Below are 18,890 nucleotides of genomic sequence, written 5' to 3'. Positions count from 1 at the left end.
ATTTGTCTGTCATCCTGCCAGGCCAGCTGAGTGCCACCCAGAGACTGTGCCAGCTGTACGGGGAGGTGAGCGTAGGGGACCAGGCCCAGTGCATCATCTACAACGAACACCTCATCAACCTGCTGCAGAGACACGGGGACAGGGGACAAGAGGGACACGTCCTGGAGAACATCAGCCGGCTCTACCTCAGCCTGGGAATCCAGAGGTACCGTGTAGCACTGTGTGTGTGTGTGTGTGTGTGTGTGTGTGTGTGTGTGTGTGTGTGTGTGTGTGTGTGTGTGTGTGTGTGTGTGTGTGTGTGTGTGTGTGTGTGTGTGTGTGTGTGTGTGTGTGTGTGTGTGTGTGTGTGTGTGTGTGCGTGCGTGCGTGCGTGCGTGCGTGCGTGTGTGTGTGTGAGATTGATGTACTTTATTTAGTAAGACATGAGAAAGTATATGGAAGTGCAATTCACAATACAAGGTCTACTAAACTGGATAACTCATGAAAGCACTGAGCTTGTTTAAAATGAGTTTGTGTGTGTGTGTGTGTTAGGGCTTTCACGACTAGAGATTTTTACAGGTCGACTAATTTGACCCAGTGGTAGTCGACTAGTCGACTAGTCGAAATTTAAATAAAAAAAAAAAAATTAAAAAAAAAAAAAAAAAAAAAAAAACTTTTTTTTTTTTTTTTTTTTTTTTTGGGTGGCACTGTTTTAATACCATCCTACTACTATATTACTATTATTATTATCTTCCTGCCCTTATTTTTATGGCGTTTTAAGGGAAGCGCTTCTGGCACAGCAGCACAGCAGCGTCTCCAAGGATCCCCATTGCCCAATAAAAGGCTTTTATTGGGCATGCTTTTGACCCCCTTTTGATAAAAAATAAAGTCAGGAGGATAATAATAATAGTAAGATGGGTCATTACTATAGCATTAAAAATTAAATTAAAAAAAAAAAAAAAAAAAAAAGTTTTTTTTTTTTTTTTTTTTTTCAACTATCAACTATCAACTAACAAGGTCGACTAGTGGTTATACTAGTCGACTAGTCGACTAGTCGACTAGTTGGTGAAAGCCCTAGTGTGTGTGTGTGTGTGTGTGTGTGTGTGTGTGTGTGTGTGTGTGTGTGTGTGTGCGTGCGCGGGTATACACAACTACATCACTATCAAATTGTCACGGTTTGAGTTAGGGCAGGATTGTAGGACCCAAGTGCAGGAGAGACAGAGGCAGAACTGGTCGGTTTAACGGGTTTATTAACTCAAAAGGTATTAATACAGGCAAGGGACTGAACTCACGATGTAACAGCACGCAACATAATACAACTAGAAAATGTGCTCCTCGGAGCACAGGTCTCCGCCAGTACTGTTCCTGATTAATCCTGTCTTACCTATTTATATTACATATTGTCACGTGTCACTTGACCAATGTTAGCTTGGCTGAGACGGACACACACACACGGAGGGTAAAACTCTCCTGGCGGAGACAAAAAAATCACACCCCATTGATATTTAGAAACAACAGTGGTCATCACAGTGATGGAAGCTCACTTCAAAAAATATAAATGATTTTTTGAAGTGCGTGGAGCTATTTATAGGTTCTTATTTCATCATGTGGCTCGCTAGCCAATCAAAGCATTGGTGACAACATATTGTCACGTGTCACGTGAAGCTTGACCAATGTTAGCTTGGCTGAGACGGACAAACACACGGACGGAAGGAGACGAAAACATTCTCTCCACCATACTGGCGGAGACAATGAACAAGCAAGGACAGGATGCAAACACAGGGCTTAAATAGACAGGGAAATAATAAGACACAGGTGAACTCAACAGACAATCAACACTGGGATAGGCTGAGGGACTAAGAGGACACAGGAGGAGAACATGACAAATCAACAGGGAGGTGAGACAAGACAGGTAACAGTAACTAGGCACAACAGGAAACAATACTACAAAATAAGGTACAGAACATCAGCAGGGCAACAACAACAGAGTAACAGAATAACAAGACTACATACAGAACAGGACAAAGGCCTAATAAGTCCAAGACCTTATAAGGGCAGGAAGGTCTAAATAATAAAGTCAGAGTGCGCGGCCCGAGGAGTGGACCGTGACAGGCCTACAGAGCAGGCCTAAAGTGTCCACGACCATATAAGGGCAATGGAGTCTAAATAATAACATCAAAGTCCACAGCCCGAGGAGCGGACCGTGACACAAATAATGGTAAAAATTACTGATAAGACTAAATTCTATATTACAAGAATTTGAAGCTCAAATTATGTCTTTAATGTAACTTGCTTGAAGCATGCATGTATTTGGGATACATACAGTAGCCTACTCCAATATATTGAATTGTAACCCCCGAATCGTGACACGTATCGTATCGTCAGATTATTTTGCCAATGCATCACATCCCTAATTGGTTTCTATGTGTCATCATCAGAGCGTACAGGATCGCTCTGGACTACACCAAGAGGAGTCTGGGTATTTTCATTGACCTGGGTCGTAAGGAGAAGGAGGCGTACGCCTGGCTGCAGGCAGGGAAGATCTACCACATGCTGGGACAGACCGAACTGGTGGACCTCTACATCCAGGTCTGACACCACACACTCCCCACTAATAAATCATGTGTTTTTTGGGGGGTTAATGTCTATAGTATAGGGCATAGCAGTGGCGGCCATCATGTGGTGCCACAGATAGAAAGCCCATTAATGTTCCCATAGAGATTTCCAAAAATATTTATATAAATTAAGTTAAGCCTGGAACCAAGCCATCCAGGGTCCTGGTGAATCATGACCATAAAACTGTGATTCTGTGTCCAAAAAAATATTTGATTTTTTTTATTTGACTCAGCCAGGAGGATCAAAAGAGTGGCGCTCCTCTCCAAAAGTTGAACTATTCTCTGCTAGAAGCACAGAGGACGCTGTGGCAAAAAAAACACGGCAGAGGGCGAGAGAGCGCTGAGGCGCAATGGTCGGGCAATGGGAAGAGGGCTGCTCCAGTACGTCTTTACCATAGAAGTGCATGGCAGACAGGCACTGACAGCTTTTATTAAAAAAGGGACTTTTATTAAACTCTGAGAGTGTAGAAATGGAACCAAATGGACCTTTACGGGTCCATTTGGTTCCATTCGTCTCAGAGTTACAGAGACCTAGTAAGGCTCACAGTGTACAATCAGCAGTACAATCTTTCATTAAGTATATGTTTGTACAGTACATGTGTGTTACAATCATTGTGAAAGGGCGGCCATTTAGTCAAATAACTGGTCATTTCTTGTAGAATCACACACTGCACACAGTGTTTTGGACCCAGCGGATTCTTTTAGTAAAGGAACCTGCCATTTAGTAGAGTGAATGGTACCTTTTGTACGTAAACCGCTTCATCTAAGAAATTACAAACTACAAAAATGTTACACGTGACCACCTCTGAGTAATCTCCACCGTTACTGCAAGGCGACTGTGTCAGTAGATTAGGATATTGATTGTCATGTTGATTCCGTTTGCTAGAAGTGGCGAGTGAGATCCGGTTTAGCTTGAACCCATTTTGTTTCGTGTGTGTGAAAAACACATTATACATACATACATATGTACATGTTTCCAAGATACTAACTACAGAATAAGATGGAGTCGTTATATGATTTCATTTTGTGTCACCTTCTTTGTGCGATAAATTAGCACTTTTACACGCTTACATAAAACCACTGGATGTAGAAGGAGACACACATTCATTCATGCAGTTTCATGTGTTGTTGTCAGGTGGCTCAGGACGTGGGTCTGGGAACAGGAAACACCAGCTTCATCCTGTGTCTGCTGGAGGCTGCAGGAGACGTGTTCTTCAACAGCACCCAGGACAGAGACAAGGCCGTCTGCTTCTACCGGGTATGAGCCTATATACTATAGTGTGTACTCTTATGCTTGAGTTATATCGTCTCTGTCGGGTGAAAACCTCATACAGTATGTCCAAAGCTGTTACTTTTCACAATTCAGAATTCAAAACTAGCAAAAGTAGCAGATCTACAAGCTCGAAACGTGTCACGAAGCTTGTAGATCTGCTACTTTTGATAACTTTTGTGTGACGCTGTAGTACAATCAAGTAGGGCGTTAATTAACGAAAAAACACAAAAAGTTAGAATATGGAGTTAGGAGGTTTCTGCCCGACAACAACGATATGTGTGTTGTGCCCCCGACAGGACCGGGCTCTGCCCATCGCGGTGAAGACGGGCAGCACCAGGACCAGACTGAGGATGTGTAATAAACTGGTGGAGCTGCTGCTCAGCCTCAAGATGTACGGAGAGGCTGTGGAGTTCGCTCAGACGGCCCTGGACATCAGTGTCACTCTAGGTCAGTTAGTTCTATGTTCTATGTTAGTTCTATGTATTTAGGGTCTCCACGGTCATGAAATTCCTGGAAATATTTTGAAATTAGAAATAACTTTTTCCAGTCCTGAAATTAGAAATAAGGTTTGGAATTTATCAAGGGTCCTGGAAAAACATTTGGCTATGCATTGTTTTTGGCTATTGATTTTGTTAATACATTTTTTTTTTCCAAAACATGTATAACATTACACGAAATACATTACATTACATTACAGTCATTTAGCAGACGCTTTTATCCAAAGCGACTTACAATACAGTACAGTAAATATGTAACATAAGTAGTTTTTCGCCGAACGGGCTGCGTGATTGCTGCCTAATGTACAGTATACCGGAAAAGAACAGATCTACAAGCTCACAACGTGCTGCAGAGTGATGCAAAGTTAGTTAGTAAATTTGACACAAAATTTGGAATGGAATTATACCATTCTATATTCTATGCTTTATTCTTGCTACACTGCCTGTCTTTGGGCATTGCACATAGGAGTAAGAGACTCATTATTGCGCTGAATGATTGTTATATAGGCCTTGAAATTGGGTTAAATATTCTGGAAAAGGTTTGGAAAAGCATTGGTAAAAATGTGTGGGATTTGCTACATTTTATACTTTTGTGTGACGCTGTAGCATGTTCAAGAAGGGCGTTAATTTACGAAAAAACACAAAAGGTTAGAATATGGTATATGCTGTGTGTACATATGTGTTACAGTCGTTGTGAAAAGGCGGTCGTCTAGTAAAATAACTGGTCAGCATCAACGCTGGTCATGCGTTCAGTGTGCTTAGTAAGACGTGCTCTGGACATGATATCCAAAGCACTCCTCCGCTCAAAAACATGCTTTCTGGACACAGCCCCTAAATCAGACAAAGGGAGAGACAATAGAAATGATGTGAGTAGTATACTGTCTATCTACCGAGACACCTATATTTACAGTACCATCCTCACTGTTAAGTATACGCTGCTCCTGTATTTAAAGTTTTACCCTTTTTCTTTCAGGTTCTTGGTATTATTGTTACAAGTGTATAATTTAACTGTAATTTGCACCTCTAAAAGATTATCAAATGGTTATTTTAGTTTTTCACACTGTCTGGTCTTCTTGGCCTTGACTTTTCATTATGTGCTGTCAGTGGCGTAGCTACATGTATAGACTATAGAGCACCATGCGTGTGCGGCGCTCAACATACCCGCATATAGGTCACTTTAGTGATTCAGACTGCCGCCTCAAAAGTACGCCTGAGTTCAAAGAAGTTAACAACTCATATTGTTTTATAATATAATAATTTATATCTGCAAAGTAACTAGTAACTCAAGTTTTCAAATAGTTGTCGTGGAGTAAAAGTACAATATTTGCCTCTGAGATGCAGTGGAGCAGAAGTAAAAGTATTGAAAATTGGAAATACTCCAGTAAAAAGTAAAAATACCTCAAAATTGTACTGAAGTGCAGTACTTGAGTAAATGTACCGACTTACTTTACACCGCTGGCGGGCACTTGGGAAACGGAAGATAAATGCACTATATAAATGCACCGCATTTACCAATTATAATGAGCTGTATTTTGGCTGTATCAACGTGCAGGTGAGCGTCTGAACGAGCGTGTGGCGTACCACAGGCTGGCCACGCTGCACCACTGTCTGGGCCAGTTTGAACTGGCTGAACACTACTTCCTGAAGACGCTGGCGCTGTGCCCCGCGCCCCTGCAGTTCGACGAGGAGACCCTGTACTACGTCAGAGTGTACCAGACGCTGGGCGACATCATCTTCTACGACATGAAGGTAAACAACTGCAATGTTTATGAAGCCTAATGGACATACTCCGTAGTATGACAGTGTCGCTGCAATTGAATTATAAGCTCGGCGTGTGAGATTTCCTGATGATTCATTTTAATTCAGGAATTGTTGTTATATAATAACATTTTTTCAGTTGATTTGACAGGGACAATGTATTTATTTTTACATACATGTCAGCAATAGAAAAATGATGCACTGTACCAGAAATATGTAAAAACAATGTACTTTTCATCCGCAGTCCCTGGGCAGGTGTCAACAATAAAATTGCCTATTGGGTGAAAACTACTAGATTAGTCCATTGAAAATGACACAATGTATAGTCAATTTAGTACATTTTCAACAAACACAAAAACATGTGCAAACAATAAATGGCACATTTTCAAATAACAAGTATTCAAGCAATTCAGACAGTAAGTGATCTCCAGACTGCATGGAGTAATGCTGTCCTTGGAGCGTAACGTATGTACATACTGTACATACAGTATGGTTTACACAGTGAGCAAAGCATATAGACAGGCTCAAAGAGAGGTCATAGGTCATCATGGTGCGCAACACATGACTCTTAACTCCGCTTTGATCCCTCCTAGCCTCTGACCCTTAACCTTTAGCTACTGACCTATGATATCACAGGGTTAAAGGAGTAGTTCACCCCAAAACAATGTTAAGTACACACCCCATGAAGCTTTGAATTCATGGAGATTTTTTTTGTTTTTGTCACATTCCTGAGCCAATCATTTGATGACCAGTGGAAAGATGTCTCCGGTAGGAGACTCCGCAAGTCTCCTATCGGATACTCCGCCGGTCATCAAATAATTGGCTTAGGAATGAGACAAAAACAAAAAAATCTCCATGAATTCAAGGCTTCATGGGGTGTGAAATTGATAGAAAATACGTCATTTTGTGGGTGAACTACTCCTTTATGTTGCAGTGCTGTTGGTTTATGCAGTGTTATTAGAACAATGCAGTTTGGAAACTTTCTATAATATACTGTAGTCCCTTTTATAGAGACTATAATATTTGCAGCCAGAAGGTGGCGATCTAAGGCCGCTGCTTGAACAGTGAGCGCAAGAAATTCAACTTCTAGTCTAGGGAATGCTTATTAATGATACCTTAATAACTTTGGTAAGTGTGGTATGTTACCGTGTACTGTAGCACACGGTAACATACCAAAGTTATTCAATATAGGCAAATAATGGTTGCTATTTCAACCTGATTATCATTACTACTGTGTAATGTTAATTCATATCTGAGACACATACTGTCAAACTTGATTGTGCAGAACCACAAACCATTAATACCTACCACTGGTTCTCAAAGTGTGGTCCGGGGACCCCCAGGGTTTCTCGAGGGGGTTCCAGGGGCTATATAGCATTAAAATCAGTTTATTGAACCTATTGCTATTTGAAAATTGCAGCTCTGATATCTAAGAGTAGATCTGCTATTTTCGCACACAAAATCTTTAAAGAATTTGAACAATTTGGAATATTTTTGAAATATTTGAACAGCTCAAATCTTGTATGGGGATCTCTGCCTCCCTAGCACAAGATATTGTCAGATGGGGGTTTGCGGCCAAATAGGCTGTACATACTGTACCAATTTGGGGGTCTTTGACATGACAATGTTTGTGAACCACGGTTCTAATAATCAACACCCAAGAACCCAGCCTAGCTCACAGTTGACAAATCCCATCTGTGTCCACCATGCTACATTTATAATGTGTCAGTCTTCAGCTTCCATCTGTCTGTTCTATCCAGCTATTCTCTGGTCTCACATCTTGGCAGAATCCTTTAGCCTAGAGAACACGATCCAAATGGGTCATCATCACTCCCTTTGTTTCCTGTCGCTCTCATGACGCAGGAATGCCTGAACATTATGTTTTCAACTCAAGTCCATTTACTCAAGCAGTGTACTTTATAAGTTCAATATTGAGGTACTTCTTTACTTGAAAAAATAAGTTAATCTACCCAGCAACACTTAAATCATAATTAGGCTTATTTGATCCTGTGGAGGAAATTCAGTTTCAGTAGAAACTGTGGTTTGGGACCTCTGTTTCTACTGTATTTTGTGTGTGTGTCTCTGATGCCTTGGTACAGTGGGCAGAGGGTTAGAAAGTGTATCTCTGTTTCCACCACATTTTGTGTGCAGTGGGTGCACAGTCTGTCTTCCCTTGAGAGCCAGGTCTGACTGCCTTTCTCTATTGGGAGGCTGTGTTACAATTTAAAAAAATTGGCATTTAGCAGATGCTCTTCACCCTGAGCGACTTACAATAAGCAAGGTAAACACACACATAGAATGCAGAGAGACTCAGTAAACTAGGATCACAGGTAAACCAACTGACATAGCATCAGTCTAAACCAGGGGTCTTCAACGTTTTCAGGCCATGGACCCCCTAGCTGAGAGAGAGAGGTAGCAGGGACCCCCTACTCTATATTGTATAAAATTGTGTTCCAGATCAACTTTTGCTGCTCTTTTTTCCCCTCTACACCTATAACTCTGTGCCAAAAATAGCCGATCTACAAGCTCACAAGGCCTCACGCTGCGAGGCGTTGTGAGCTTGTAGATCTGCTATTTTTGGCCTATTTTTGGCCTATTTTTGGCCTCTCATCAGAAAAGGGATGCTAGGGTTCAAGTGGTTAATGTAAAAAAATTATAATCATATCACAAAAAGATCTGGCGAACCCCCTTAAGTAACTCTGAGGACCCCCTAGGGGTCCCGGACCCCCTGTTGAAGACCCCTGGTCTAAACAATATACTATCAAAATAATAATCTGTACATTGAATGTATAGGTTACCAAGTAAACAATGAAGCCACACCATAAGCATCTGAGTATTTCTTCCACGCAGTGATGTTATCTTACTGTGTGTTCGTTTTTGTTTTTTGCAGGATCCGTTCGACGCGGCCGGCTACTACCACCTGGCCCTGGCGGCGGCCATGGACCTGGGCAACAAGCGGTCCCAGCTGGAGCTGTGCACGCGGCTGGCCACCATCTACCACAACTTCCTGGTGGACCGCGAGCTGTCGCTCTTCTTCTACCAGAAGGCCCGGGGCTTCGCCGCCGACCTCAACGTGCGGCGGGTCAACATCGCCCCACCGGATCACGAGCTGCACGGCGCCGCCGGTGGCGGCGGCAACACCACCCCCTCCTCCCAGTACAGGACGTCTGGGGAGAGGAAGAGGTCCTGTGAAGAGAGACATTTGAAGGATCAGGACTGATTTTTAAACCCTCTATACTTAGTTGACCGGAGTCGCTCAGGGCTCTATACTAGGGCCCCTTTGCGGGAAATAGTAGATCTAATGAGCTTAAAACGCGTCGCAGCTTGACACGTTGTAAGCTTCTAGATCTGCTGTTTTAAGCAAAAACTAGCGATTTCGGGAAATCGGTTATAAATTGGTTACAATGAAAATGTGTCACTTTTATTAATATGCAGTGCTATTTTATACTTTGTCATACGGTGATATTGCACAGTGAAAATAGCCGATATACAAAGATCAGATATTTTCACAATTTCCCCCCCAATCTTTTTTTTTTTTTATTATTATTTGTAACAATTTGGAACGTTTTAAAACAAATTTAAAAAATGTTCACCGGCTATAATGACCAAAATAGTGACGCCAGGTTGGAAGTGGTTATTAAGATACTTGTGGTTCTGACAATTTGAGCCTATTATTATAATGTGTTTCCAAGGATGTCTGGGGAAGAGGAGCGCTTGTTTTTGTGAACTCAACATCCTTAATTCTGTTGACAACAAGTCAGGCACGCCGACAGCGAAGGCTTGAGGCTTATGAGCTGCACCCGGGCGAGACGCTCTACGCCAGTGGTTCCCAAATTGGCAGTCGGGACCAGGGGGGTCCCCAAATTTTGGGGGGTCGTGGCCTGAAAAGTTTGGGAACCCTTGCTCTAGACGAGAGAGCGCCCGCAGCGATGGCCGATGGCCTCATGTGTTAACGAACGTGCCATCTGAGTTGCCAAGTCGTGGTGGATGGAATGACATTAATGACTTGAAACAAAATTGCAAAAAAAATAATTAAACAAGCAGAGTGCTCCTCTGGCTGTGTGTGTGTGTGTGTGTGTGTGTGTGTGTGTGTGTGTGTGTGTGTGTGTGTGTGTGTGTGTGTGTGTGTGTGTGTGTGTGTGTGTGTGTGTGTGTGTGTGTGTGTGTGTGTGTGTGTGTGTGTGTGTGTGTGTGTGTGTGTGTGTGTGTGTGTGTGTGTGTGTGTGCGTGCGTGCGTGCGTGCGTGCGTGCGTGCGTGCGTGCGTGCGTGCGTGCGTGCGTGCGTGCGTGCGCGTGTGTGTGCGTGTGTGTGCGTGTGTAGAGCTGCCAAGTATTGATTTGAGAGCCATTTGTTCACACAGTGAGATCACATGTATTGCTGCATACAAGCATTTCCTGAGTTTGTTATATCTATCAGTAAAGCTGAATGAACCGATGTTGTGATGCTTGTAGAAACACAGACACAACTGTGTTTTCATACAGGTCCATTTGCTGTGCAGAGAGAAATCACACAAAAACTGTACGCCATTTTCTCTTCAATTTGTTTTTTTTTGATTGATTGATTGAATACTTTATTAGTCCGAAATGTAAACAGCACGTGGTACAGTCAGACATTATGGCTAAAAGGATAACACAAAAATGTCCTGGGGACTTGATTCCATTGTGGTCCTATGTATTCAATTCATCAAGATAGCATGAAGAATTAACACAATAATACATACACTATTATGTATAAAGGAGATGGGAATTTATATTTACCTCCCCTTTAGGTCTCCTGATCCTGAGTTATCATAAGCAATCACTATGCAAATCCATTATGCTGAAATTAAACTTTACAAGAATGTGAATGTGTTTATTTTTCTTGAATGAATGACTGACTGTGAATCAGATAATATCATCCTGTCTGCTTTAGTCACTGTCATAACCCCTCCTTAACATTATTATGCTTAATTTATGCTCCAGTGATTGTGCAATGGTGTTGCATGCGGAAAATAGCAGATATACAAGTGATGTGATACATTGTGAGCTATGCTATTTTTTAAAGCTTTGTAGATCTGCTATTGTTACTATTTTTGAAAGTGCTTAAATGCATTAAATAGGCTTATCCAACACTGGATATGACAGCTGAGGGCAAACAGAAACAAGACGCCTTTTCCATGACAGAAAAAGAACGAATCAATTAGCTTCGTTATTATTCTTTTTTTAATTACCTATAAAAGCATCTCAAGAGAATGTCCACTTCCATCACATATGACAAGAGTGAAATCTACACCAGTAGTACTGCTCCCATCTGCAATTTAAATTGCCAACGTTTCGGGCCCTTTCATCACATTACACTATAATGCAAGTACGCTCGAAAGGAAAGTAGAGAAAAGTATGTTTAAAGAGCCAAACAAATATGAGCAAAGTGCTGCGTGGTGTCGCTCTATTTAAGCCTAGTAGCGGTAGAGTTTTTTTTCCTGGCGAACAAGGACTCTTGTGTCTCCTTTGAGAGCCACCAGTGATTGACATGGGGGGGTTTCCAAATAAACACAGCCCACGGTAGGGTGAACGCTGGACACCCCTCTGTTCTAACTTAAACAAACCTCCATCGCCACCCATCCATGATATAGGCAGCGGTGGAAAGTAACCAAGTACTGTACTTAAGTTCAGTTTTGAGGTACTTTTACTTTACTTGCGTATTTCCATTTTCCGATAGTTTGTTACTTTGCAGATAGATATGAAACATACATGAATCACTTAATACAAATGGTATACTTCCGCTATTCAGCAGATCTACAAGCTAACATGCCAGATCACTGGGCATTGTGCACTTGTACATCTGCTGTTTTCAAAGACCTTTTTTGTGCAATAACCCATTCATAATGAGTATTTCTACCTTGGTACTTTAAGTATATTGTGGTGCTTTTGTATTTTTACTCAAGTCAAGTTTTTGATACAGGACTTTTACTTGTAACAGAGTATTTCTACATTGTGGTATTGCAACTTTTACTTAAGTACTTCTTCCACCACTGGTCGGATACGGTGGACACCTCTCTCCTAACTTAAACAAACCTACATATCCACCCATCCGTGAGCCAGGCCCGGTTTCAGGCAGAACCACAACATTCTGGCCTTGGATTGTCAGCATGTGCCGGAGAGAAAAGTATGCACTAAAAACAGACCCACATCTGCGAGGTGAGAGAGAGAGCGTGCACGGTCTGGTCACATCAAATTGCCCTTACAAGGGGAATGAAAGCATGCGCTCATCTCATGCCCCGAGTCTGCGAGGAAGAATGAATTACTTAATGTTTTCAAAAGAAGAAGAAAGGGGGAAAAATCAATAACATTACACGTCATCTCTGCGCGTTCCAGGAATTTATAACGTGATTTGCCTGGCTTGTGTTGTGTGCAGATGCAACTTGTGGCCCGATTAATACTCCGAAACAGCAGACCTACAAGCTCACAGTGAGTCGCGAATGTGACACATTGTGGGCTTGTAGGTCTGCTATTTTCGACACGCGATGTCTTTAAGTAATGGAACATAAATGAGGGATATTTGAGACAAAGTATTGAAACACCAGCTGATGTTGAAGTCATGCACAGCTGCTGCTGCACTGACAGAGTGACAGTTGGTGCTCTCCCTGCAATGTGTGTGTGATGATGAAGTGTATGAACCCTAAACCACGCCCTCTAGGGGCGGCTTTGTTTCCAGAATCTCCTCCCCTCTGCTCTCTCCGGCCAGCTGTTTGCTGTGGACGGACTTCCCCTTTAACTCACAACCAGGGTTGCCATGTCTGCTTATTATAAGCGACTTTGGGCTTGTTTTTCTGTAAAGTTGCTTGTAAATATTGGTAGTTTTTGGGCTTGTTTCTAAAGTTTAGTGGCTTACTTGGGCTTGCTTCATAATGGTGCTTAAACCAGTGGTTTTTCATGTCAAAGACCCCCCCCCCCCCCCCCCCCCCGCTCTTCTGAAAATATTTTGTGCCAGAGACCCCATACAAGATTTGTGTGGATTTTAAAATATTCCACAATTTTCATGTGAGTCATCATGTCAAAGCCCCTTCTTTTGGGCTTGTTTTCATAGACCTGGTTGCTTGTTTCTCTCACAAAACCTGGCAACATTGCAAATGATAGGCTTCAAATCGTGCCTAGAAAAGCAGCTGCAGCTGAGCCAGAGTGGACTGACTGCAGCTCAGAGCCTTCGTTCTATTCTGCAGCTGAGCCCAGAGTGGACGCGCTCACTGCAGCTAATAGACGCTCCTCCTGGACGCACAGTTTTACGCGAGCGTTATAGGGGTCGTTTCGGCTGATTTTTAGCCTGCATTTTCGGTGACGATCTCATTGTGTGCATTCTGCAGTAGCCTATCACCCGAGGGACCGGGTTTCTCTGCAGCACGCCGTTCTATTCCGCGAAACGCCTGGGAAAGCGATGCGTAAAAGCGCGGAGCGTTTTGGGTTCTTCTCCGCGGTGGACGTTCAGCAGCACGATTCGGCAATGGACATGATCTCTGTGTAAAACTTTTATCCAGTTTTCTTTTGGTACTTTTTATGGGCACATTCTGTCACTCAATCATCATCTCTCACACTTAATCTTTTTTTTAAAGAAATCTCTTTATTACTTTTTTTGCACAGACAACAAAAAACTCGAAATCGTGACAAGTTATAAATGCAAAGAGGTGATATTTTCTGTCAAAAAAAACAAAACTACAACAATCAAAACAACAACAAAACACAGCATAACAGAACAAAAAAACCCTCTTCTACCAAATCTAAACAAAGCAAACATGCGGGTCCTTCTCTTCGCCACCGCGGTCCTCCTCCTCCACCTCTCCGCCCGTGGTGTGAACGCGGAGCCGCGCGACAAGTGCCCGACGCGCTGCGACGTGAGCACCTGTCCCAGCCCCAGCTGCCCCAGCGGCTACGTGCCCGACCGCTGCAACTGCTGCCTGGTGTGCGCGCAGGGCGAGGGCGATCCCTGCGGCCGCAAGGACGACCTGCCGTGCGGCGACGGCCTCGAGTGCAAGCACCCGGCGGGCAAGCGCCTCTCCAAGGGCTTCTGCCAGTGCAAGCTGAGCGCCAAGGTGTGCGGCAGCGACGGCAAGACGTACGGCAACGTGTGCCAGCTGAAGGCCACCAGCCGCCGGGCGCTGCAGCAGGGCCTGCCCGGCATCAGCCACATCCAGAAGGGAGCGTGCGAGGCCACTCAGCCTCAGGCCAGCATGGCAATAGGCACAGGTAAGTCACCTCATGTCCTCTATACCGTTGGTTCTCAAAGTGGCGTCCGGGGACCTCCAGGGGTCCTTGAGGGAGTTCCAGGGGGTCCCCATGCAGCTAAATGATAGATAGGAACCAAATAATGGACCCTCTCAGAGTTACAGACCCCTGTAACTCTGAGAGTGTACACATGGAACCAAATGGGTCAATTTGGTTCCATTTGTACACTCTCAGAGTTACATTAACATTGATTTTACAATATAAATTGGGGTCCCAGAGATAGAAATGTCATTTAATGGGGGTCCATAGCCGTAGCCTAATGCATGTCAAACTGGGGGGTCTTTGAAATTAGAACTTGAAATATTTCATTGTTGTTTGATAAGATTTTGTCCACAATTCAATGCTGTATTGATGTTGGTACCATAGGAGAGATGACAGGCAAAAGTACAGTTCTTCTACATTCTCTAATTGTGTAGACTTCTTGTAAATTAAGTAATGCAGATGTTTAACAATAATTTAATTCTTGAGAGCTTAAAATGAAACCAAATGGACTCGTAAGGGTCCATTTGGTTTCATTTTCAAACTGTGACACATTGCAACTTCCCCCTGTTTATAGTAGCTATAGTTTAAAAGGGGGGGACCACCTAGGGGTCGTTGACATGGTTCCAGGGGGGGTCCACAGCAAAATGAGGAGTTTAAACATTTAAGCCCTATTTTACTTTTCAGGTATTTGAAAATAGCCAATCTACAAGCTCACAGTACAACGCTATGCTGTTGTTTTCCCCCCAAAAAAATGTGGATAGCTCTTCTCTTGGGGGTCCCTGTGGCCAAATAAGTATCAGTTTAGGGGTCCTTGACATGAAAATGTTTGAGCAACATTAAGATGTTGTACACAATGTCAAATGACCTTCACCCCTATAAAATCCTAATTAATAAGCCTGGCACTCTTTTATTTGACTGCACCTGCTCTTTAAACCTTGTTTACAGACTCTGGTAAATATTGTGTGTTTACCACAGTCAGTAAACAAGGTTTAAAGGGACAGGTGTTGTCTATTAAAAAAGCCAGGAGGTTTAAACCTGTTGTTTGGAACAGAAAGGATAGTTCTGTTAAACCACAACTCAGACTAAACAGGCTCTTTGCTGTGAGACTGACCGTGAGCTCTACTACCTTACAGGCTATGATGGATAGCAAAGCTTGTAGATCTGCTATGTTCACTATTCTTGAATTGTATTTTTAGAACATTTTGAAATGTTGACATTTTGCCTTTGGCCAGTGGTCCTCAAACTTTTTAAAGGACCCCCATAACTCTGAGAGAGTACAAATGGAGTACTAATTCCATTTGTACCCTCTCGGAGTTACAGACCTGTAAGGGTCCATTTGGAAACCCCCTCCAAGGAACCCTGAGGGTCCCTGGACCCCACTTTGAGAACCACTGGGTTCTTAGGCTATGATGGATAGCGGAAAATAGCTGAAAAATAAATGAACATTTGCCTAAATTAGGTACACCAGGGTTATTGTGGTTAAAGTTCACCCCAAAAATACTTTTTTTCTATCGATTAGTCACCGCATGGAGACTTGAATTCATGGATATTTTTAGTTTTTTGTTGCATTCCTAAGCCAAAAATTTGATGACCAGCTGACTGGTAGGCAGCGGTTACGGTGGGAGATACAAAGGAGACTCTTTGTGTCTCCTACCGGAACCGCTGCCGGTCATCAATTGGCTTAGGAATGCGACAAAAACAAAAAAATATCTCCATGGAGTGAGTAATCGATAGAAAAAAAGTCATTTTGGGGGTGAACTATCCCTTTAAGTCAAAAACAAAATCCACCCCCCGATACACTCACATGTACCAACTTATTTCATAAATCACTAGGTTTATACCCGCCTGCCACACTATCATTTTGTTAAATACCTGGGAATGCAGAGTGCATCCATTTTGGGCGCATATGCACCTAAATTATAATGCTGGTGCACCTATATGAAAACGTTAAGTTAAGACCAACTAAAAAGTGTGTCTGGAGCCCTGCAATAATAGGCTTCTATCTTGTCAAACAAAGTTTATAGTCGTTACATGACCTTGGTGACCTTGCACTGCTCATATAGCTACAGCTTTCTGTTTGAATTCTAACCCCCAAACAGGAAAACGTGATGATGTATTGAGTCTTAATCGTTTTAAACAAGCGTTCAGACCTTCAAAGTAGGTCATATATCATAAGCCCGTTGGACAAAGAACAGCATCATCAAATGAATACTGTCCAGGCCCCCCTACTTTTTTCTCAATATCTTAACCGAAAATAGCCGATCTACAAGCTCGCAATGCGCGAACTAAGATTACCGGTGCGATTCCCAGCTCCTCCAGGGTTAGTGTCAAAGCGTCCTTAAGCAAGACACTGAACTGTGCCTGCCCGCGATGAGTAGATTGGTGCCTTGAATGGTTTCCTGTGCCATCGGTGTGTGAATGAATGTGTGAATGTAATACACATTGTAGCGCTCTGGATAAAGGTTCTATATAAATACAGCATTTACTATTTCTATTGGCTCCACACTTCATGGTGGAGAGGCCAGTGTGGACAGACAGCCACCTGGTAGCACAGAGCGGACGGGGAGGTCTGGTCAGGCATTGATGTGTGGTCAGTCAGCCAGTGGAATGATGTTTCTCCCATAAAGCACTGATGCATCTGGGGAGAGGTGGGGGGGGGGGGGGGGGGGGGGGGGGACTGGGTCAGTGAAACCTCAGCCAGTCATCATTCATATGAGCAGACATACATAGACAGACTGAACCCCCCAGATGCGGGCGCGCGCACACACACACACACACACACATTTTATTAATGCCATATTTCCTTTTTTTTTGCCATTTTCAACCCAAACCCTTAAGCCGTAAAATAGCTGTGAGCTTGTAGATCAGCTATTTTCAGTGCATGACACCGGCTCACATCTAAGTATAAATCAGGCATAACTCGAACCCTCTTAAACATAACCTCTAAATGTCTAATCCTAACCCCAACCTGAATATTTGTAATGGTAAGCCTAACAAAAAAATCTAAAACCATAGAACAATCATTTCTGTTGTGAGGTCCGGCCGGGACAATTGTCCTCCTCAAAATGTCTATTTATCAAATTCAACTATACTTGTGAGGACATTAAGACCCTCACAAGTATAGTAATTCAAGTAACACAAACACACACACACACACACACACACACACACACACACACACACACACACACACACACACGCACACGCACACGCACACGCACACGCAAATGGCCTATCATCAGCTCCTGGTTGAATGTGTGTAATTGTTGACGTGAGGCTTTAACATTCAGCATCCTGTCTGACAGTGTGTTTTATGTGAGTTTTCCTGCAGGCTGCAGTCAGTCTTATTCCCCAAACTGCTTTAAGACACAACGGTTACAATTTTACTGCCCATGAACAGGACACACACGCGCACGCACACACACACACACACACACACACACACACACACACACACACACACACACACACACACACACACACACACACACACACACACACACACACACACACACACACACACACACACACACACACACACACACACACACACACACACACACACGCGCGCGCAAGCATGTCTCCCTCTTTGTCCCTCTCTCTCTCTCTCTCTGCTTCTCATTCTCACACATACACTTTCTCACCATACCCCACACACACACACACACACACACACACACACACACACACACACACACACACACACACACACACACACACACACACACACACACACACACACACACACACACACACACACACACACACACACACACACACACAGATATACATAAAGGTAAACAAACGCATGCTATCCTCTGGACCCTAGTCTGCATGACCTCATTCCATAGTGTTGTGTTTTACTGTAAGCTAGTGGATGTGAGTTACTTTGACCAGAACCTAGACTTTTTTCAGGTCAAGGTCACATCGGCTATTTTCAAATAGCCGATATTCATAGGGTCAAAGTCGTTAAACTGACTCTATATCTGACGCTATATCAATAAATCTTGCTGGGGACCCCCTGGAACCCCCTCAAGGACCCCCCGGTGGTCCCCGGACCCCACTTTGAGAACCATATTGACCTATAGAGTGTGTGTTTGTAGCTTTACCAACCCTGTGGAAGTGCTTTACTTTGACCAAAACACTGTATGTTATTACCTTCACCACACAGTGGAAGTGGGGATATCAACAAGTTAGTTGTTGGCAGTGGAAGGCATTACGTAAAAAAAAAAGTATTCACATTTTTTTAATGAAGTAAAAGTTTCAATACTGCAATGTAATACTGTTATAAGTAAAAGTCCGGAATTCAAAATTTACTTGAGTAAAAGTACAGACATATCACATATTGGTATCCAAATATTCTTAAAGTACCAAAAGTAGAAAGTGCCCATTATGCAGAATGTCCCATTTCACAAGTTTTGAAATGTATACAAATCTTTTGAAAATATCAGATCCACAAGCTCACAATGCGTCGCATCCCGACGCATTGTGAGCTTATAGATCGGCTATTTTCAAATGGCCGAAATGTGG

General features: G+C 43.0%; 2 protein-coding genes across 3 annotated transcripts in view; both read left to right on the top strand.

Annotated features, from left to right (window-relative positions):
- Positions 1–10,175, top strand: part of sh3tc1 (SH3 domain and tetratricopeptide repeats 1) — a 30,257-nt gene extending 20,082 nt beyond the window's left edge. Inside the window, exons 15-20 of the mRNA XM_084043608.1 lie at positions 22–205; positions 2,418–2,568; positions 3,730–3,852; positions 4,164–4,314; positions 5,917–6,113; positions 9,013–10,175. Of these exons, the coding sequence (XP_083899734.1) occupies positions 22–205; positions 2,418–2,568; positions 3,730–3,852; positions 4,164–4,314; positions 5,917–6,113; positions 9,013–9,342 (1,136 nt within the window). The 3' untranslated portion in view covers positions 9,343–10,175. The remainder of the gene's footprint in view (positions 1–21; positions 206–2,417; positions 2,569–3,729; positions 3,853–4,163; positions 4,315–5,916; positions 6,114–9,012) is intronic.
- Positions 10,176–13,296: 3,121 nt separating this feature from the next.
- Positions 13,297–18,890, top strand: part of htra3b (HtrA serine peptidase 3b) — a 30,130-nt gene continuing 24,536 nt past the window's right edge. The window contains exon 1 of one of the 2 annotated variants that reach the window (XM_084043633.1): positions 13,297–14,339. In XM_084043633.1, the coding sequence (XP_083899759.1) occupies positions 13,889–14,339 (451 nt within the window). In that variant the 5' untranslated portion in view covers positions 13,297–13,888. Of the gene's footprint in view, positions 14,344–18,890 lie in introns of both variants that reach the window. The other variant, XM_084043632.1, reaches the window with a different exon arrangement.

The sequence above is a fragment of the Gymnoscopelus microlampas genome (genome assembly GCF_963454915.1).
Source record: "Gymnoscopelus microlampas genome assembly, chromosome: 19".
Classification (NCBI taxonomy): domain Eukaryota; kingdom Metazoa; phylum Chordata; class Actinopteri; order Myctophiformes; family Myctophidae; genus Gymnoscopelus; species Gymnoscopelus microlampas.
This window is presented reverse-complemented; position numbering and strand designations above follow the sequence as displayed.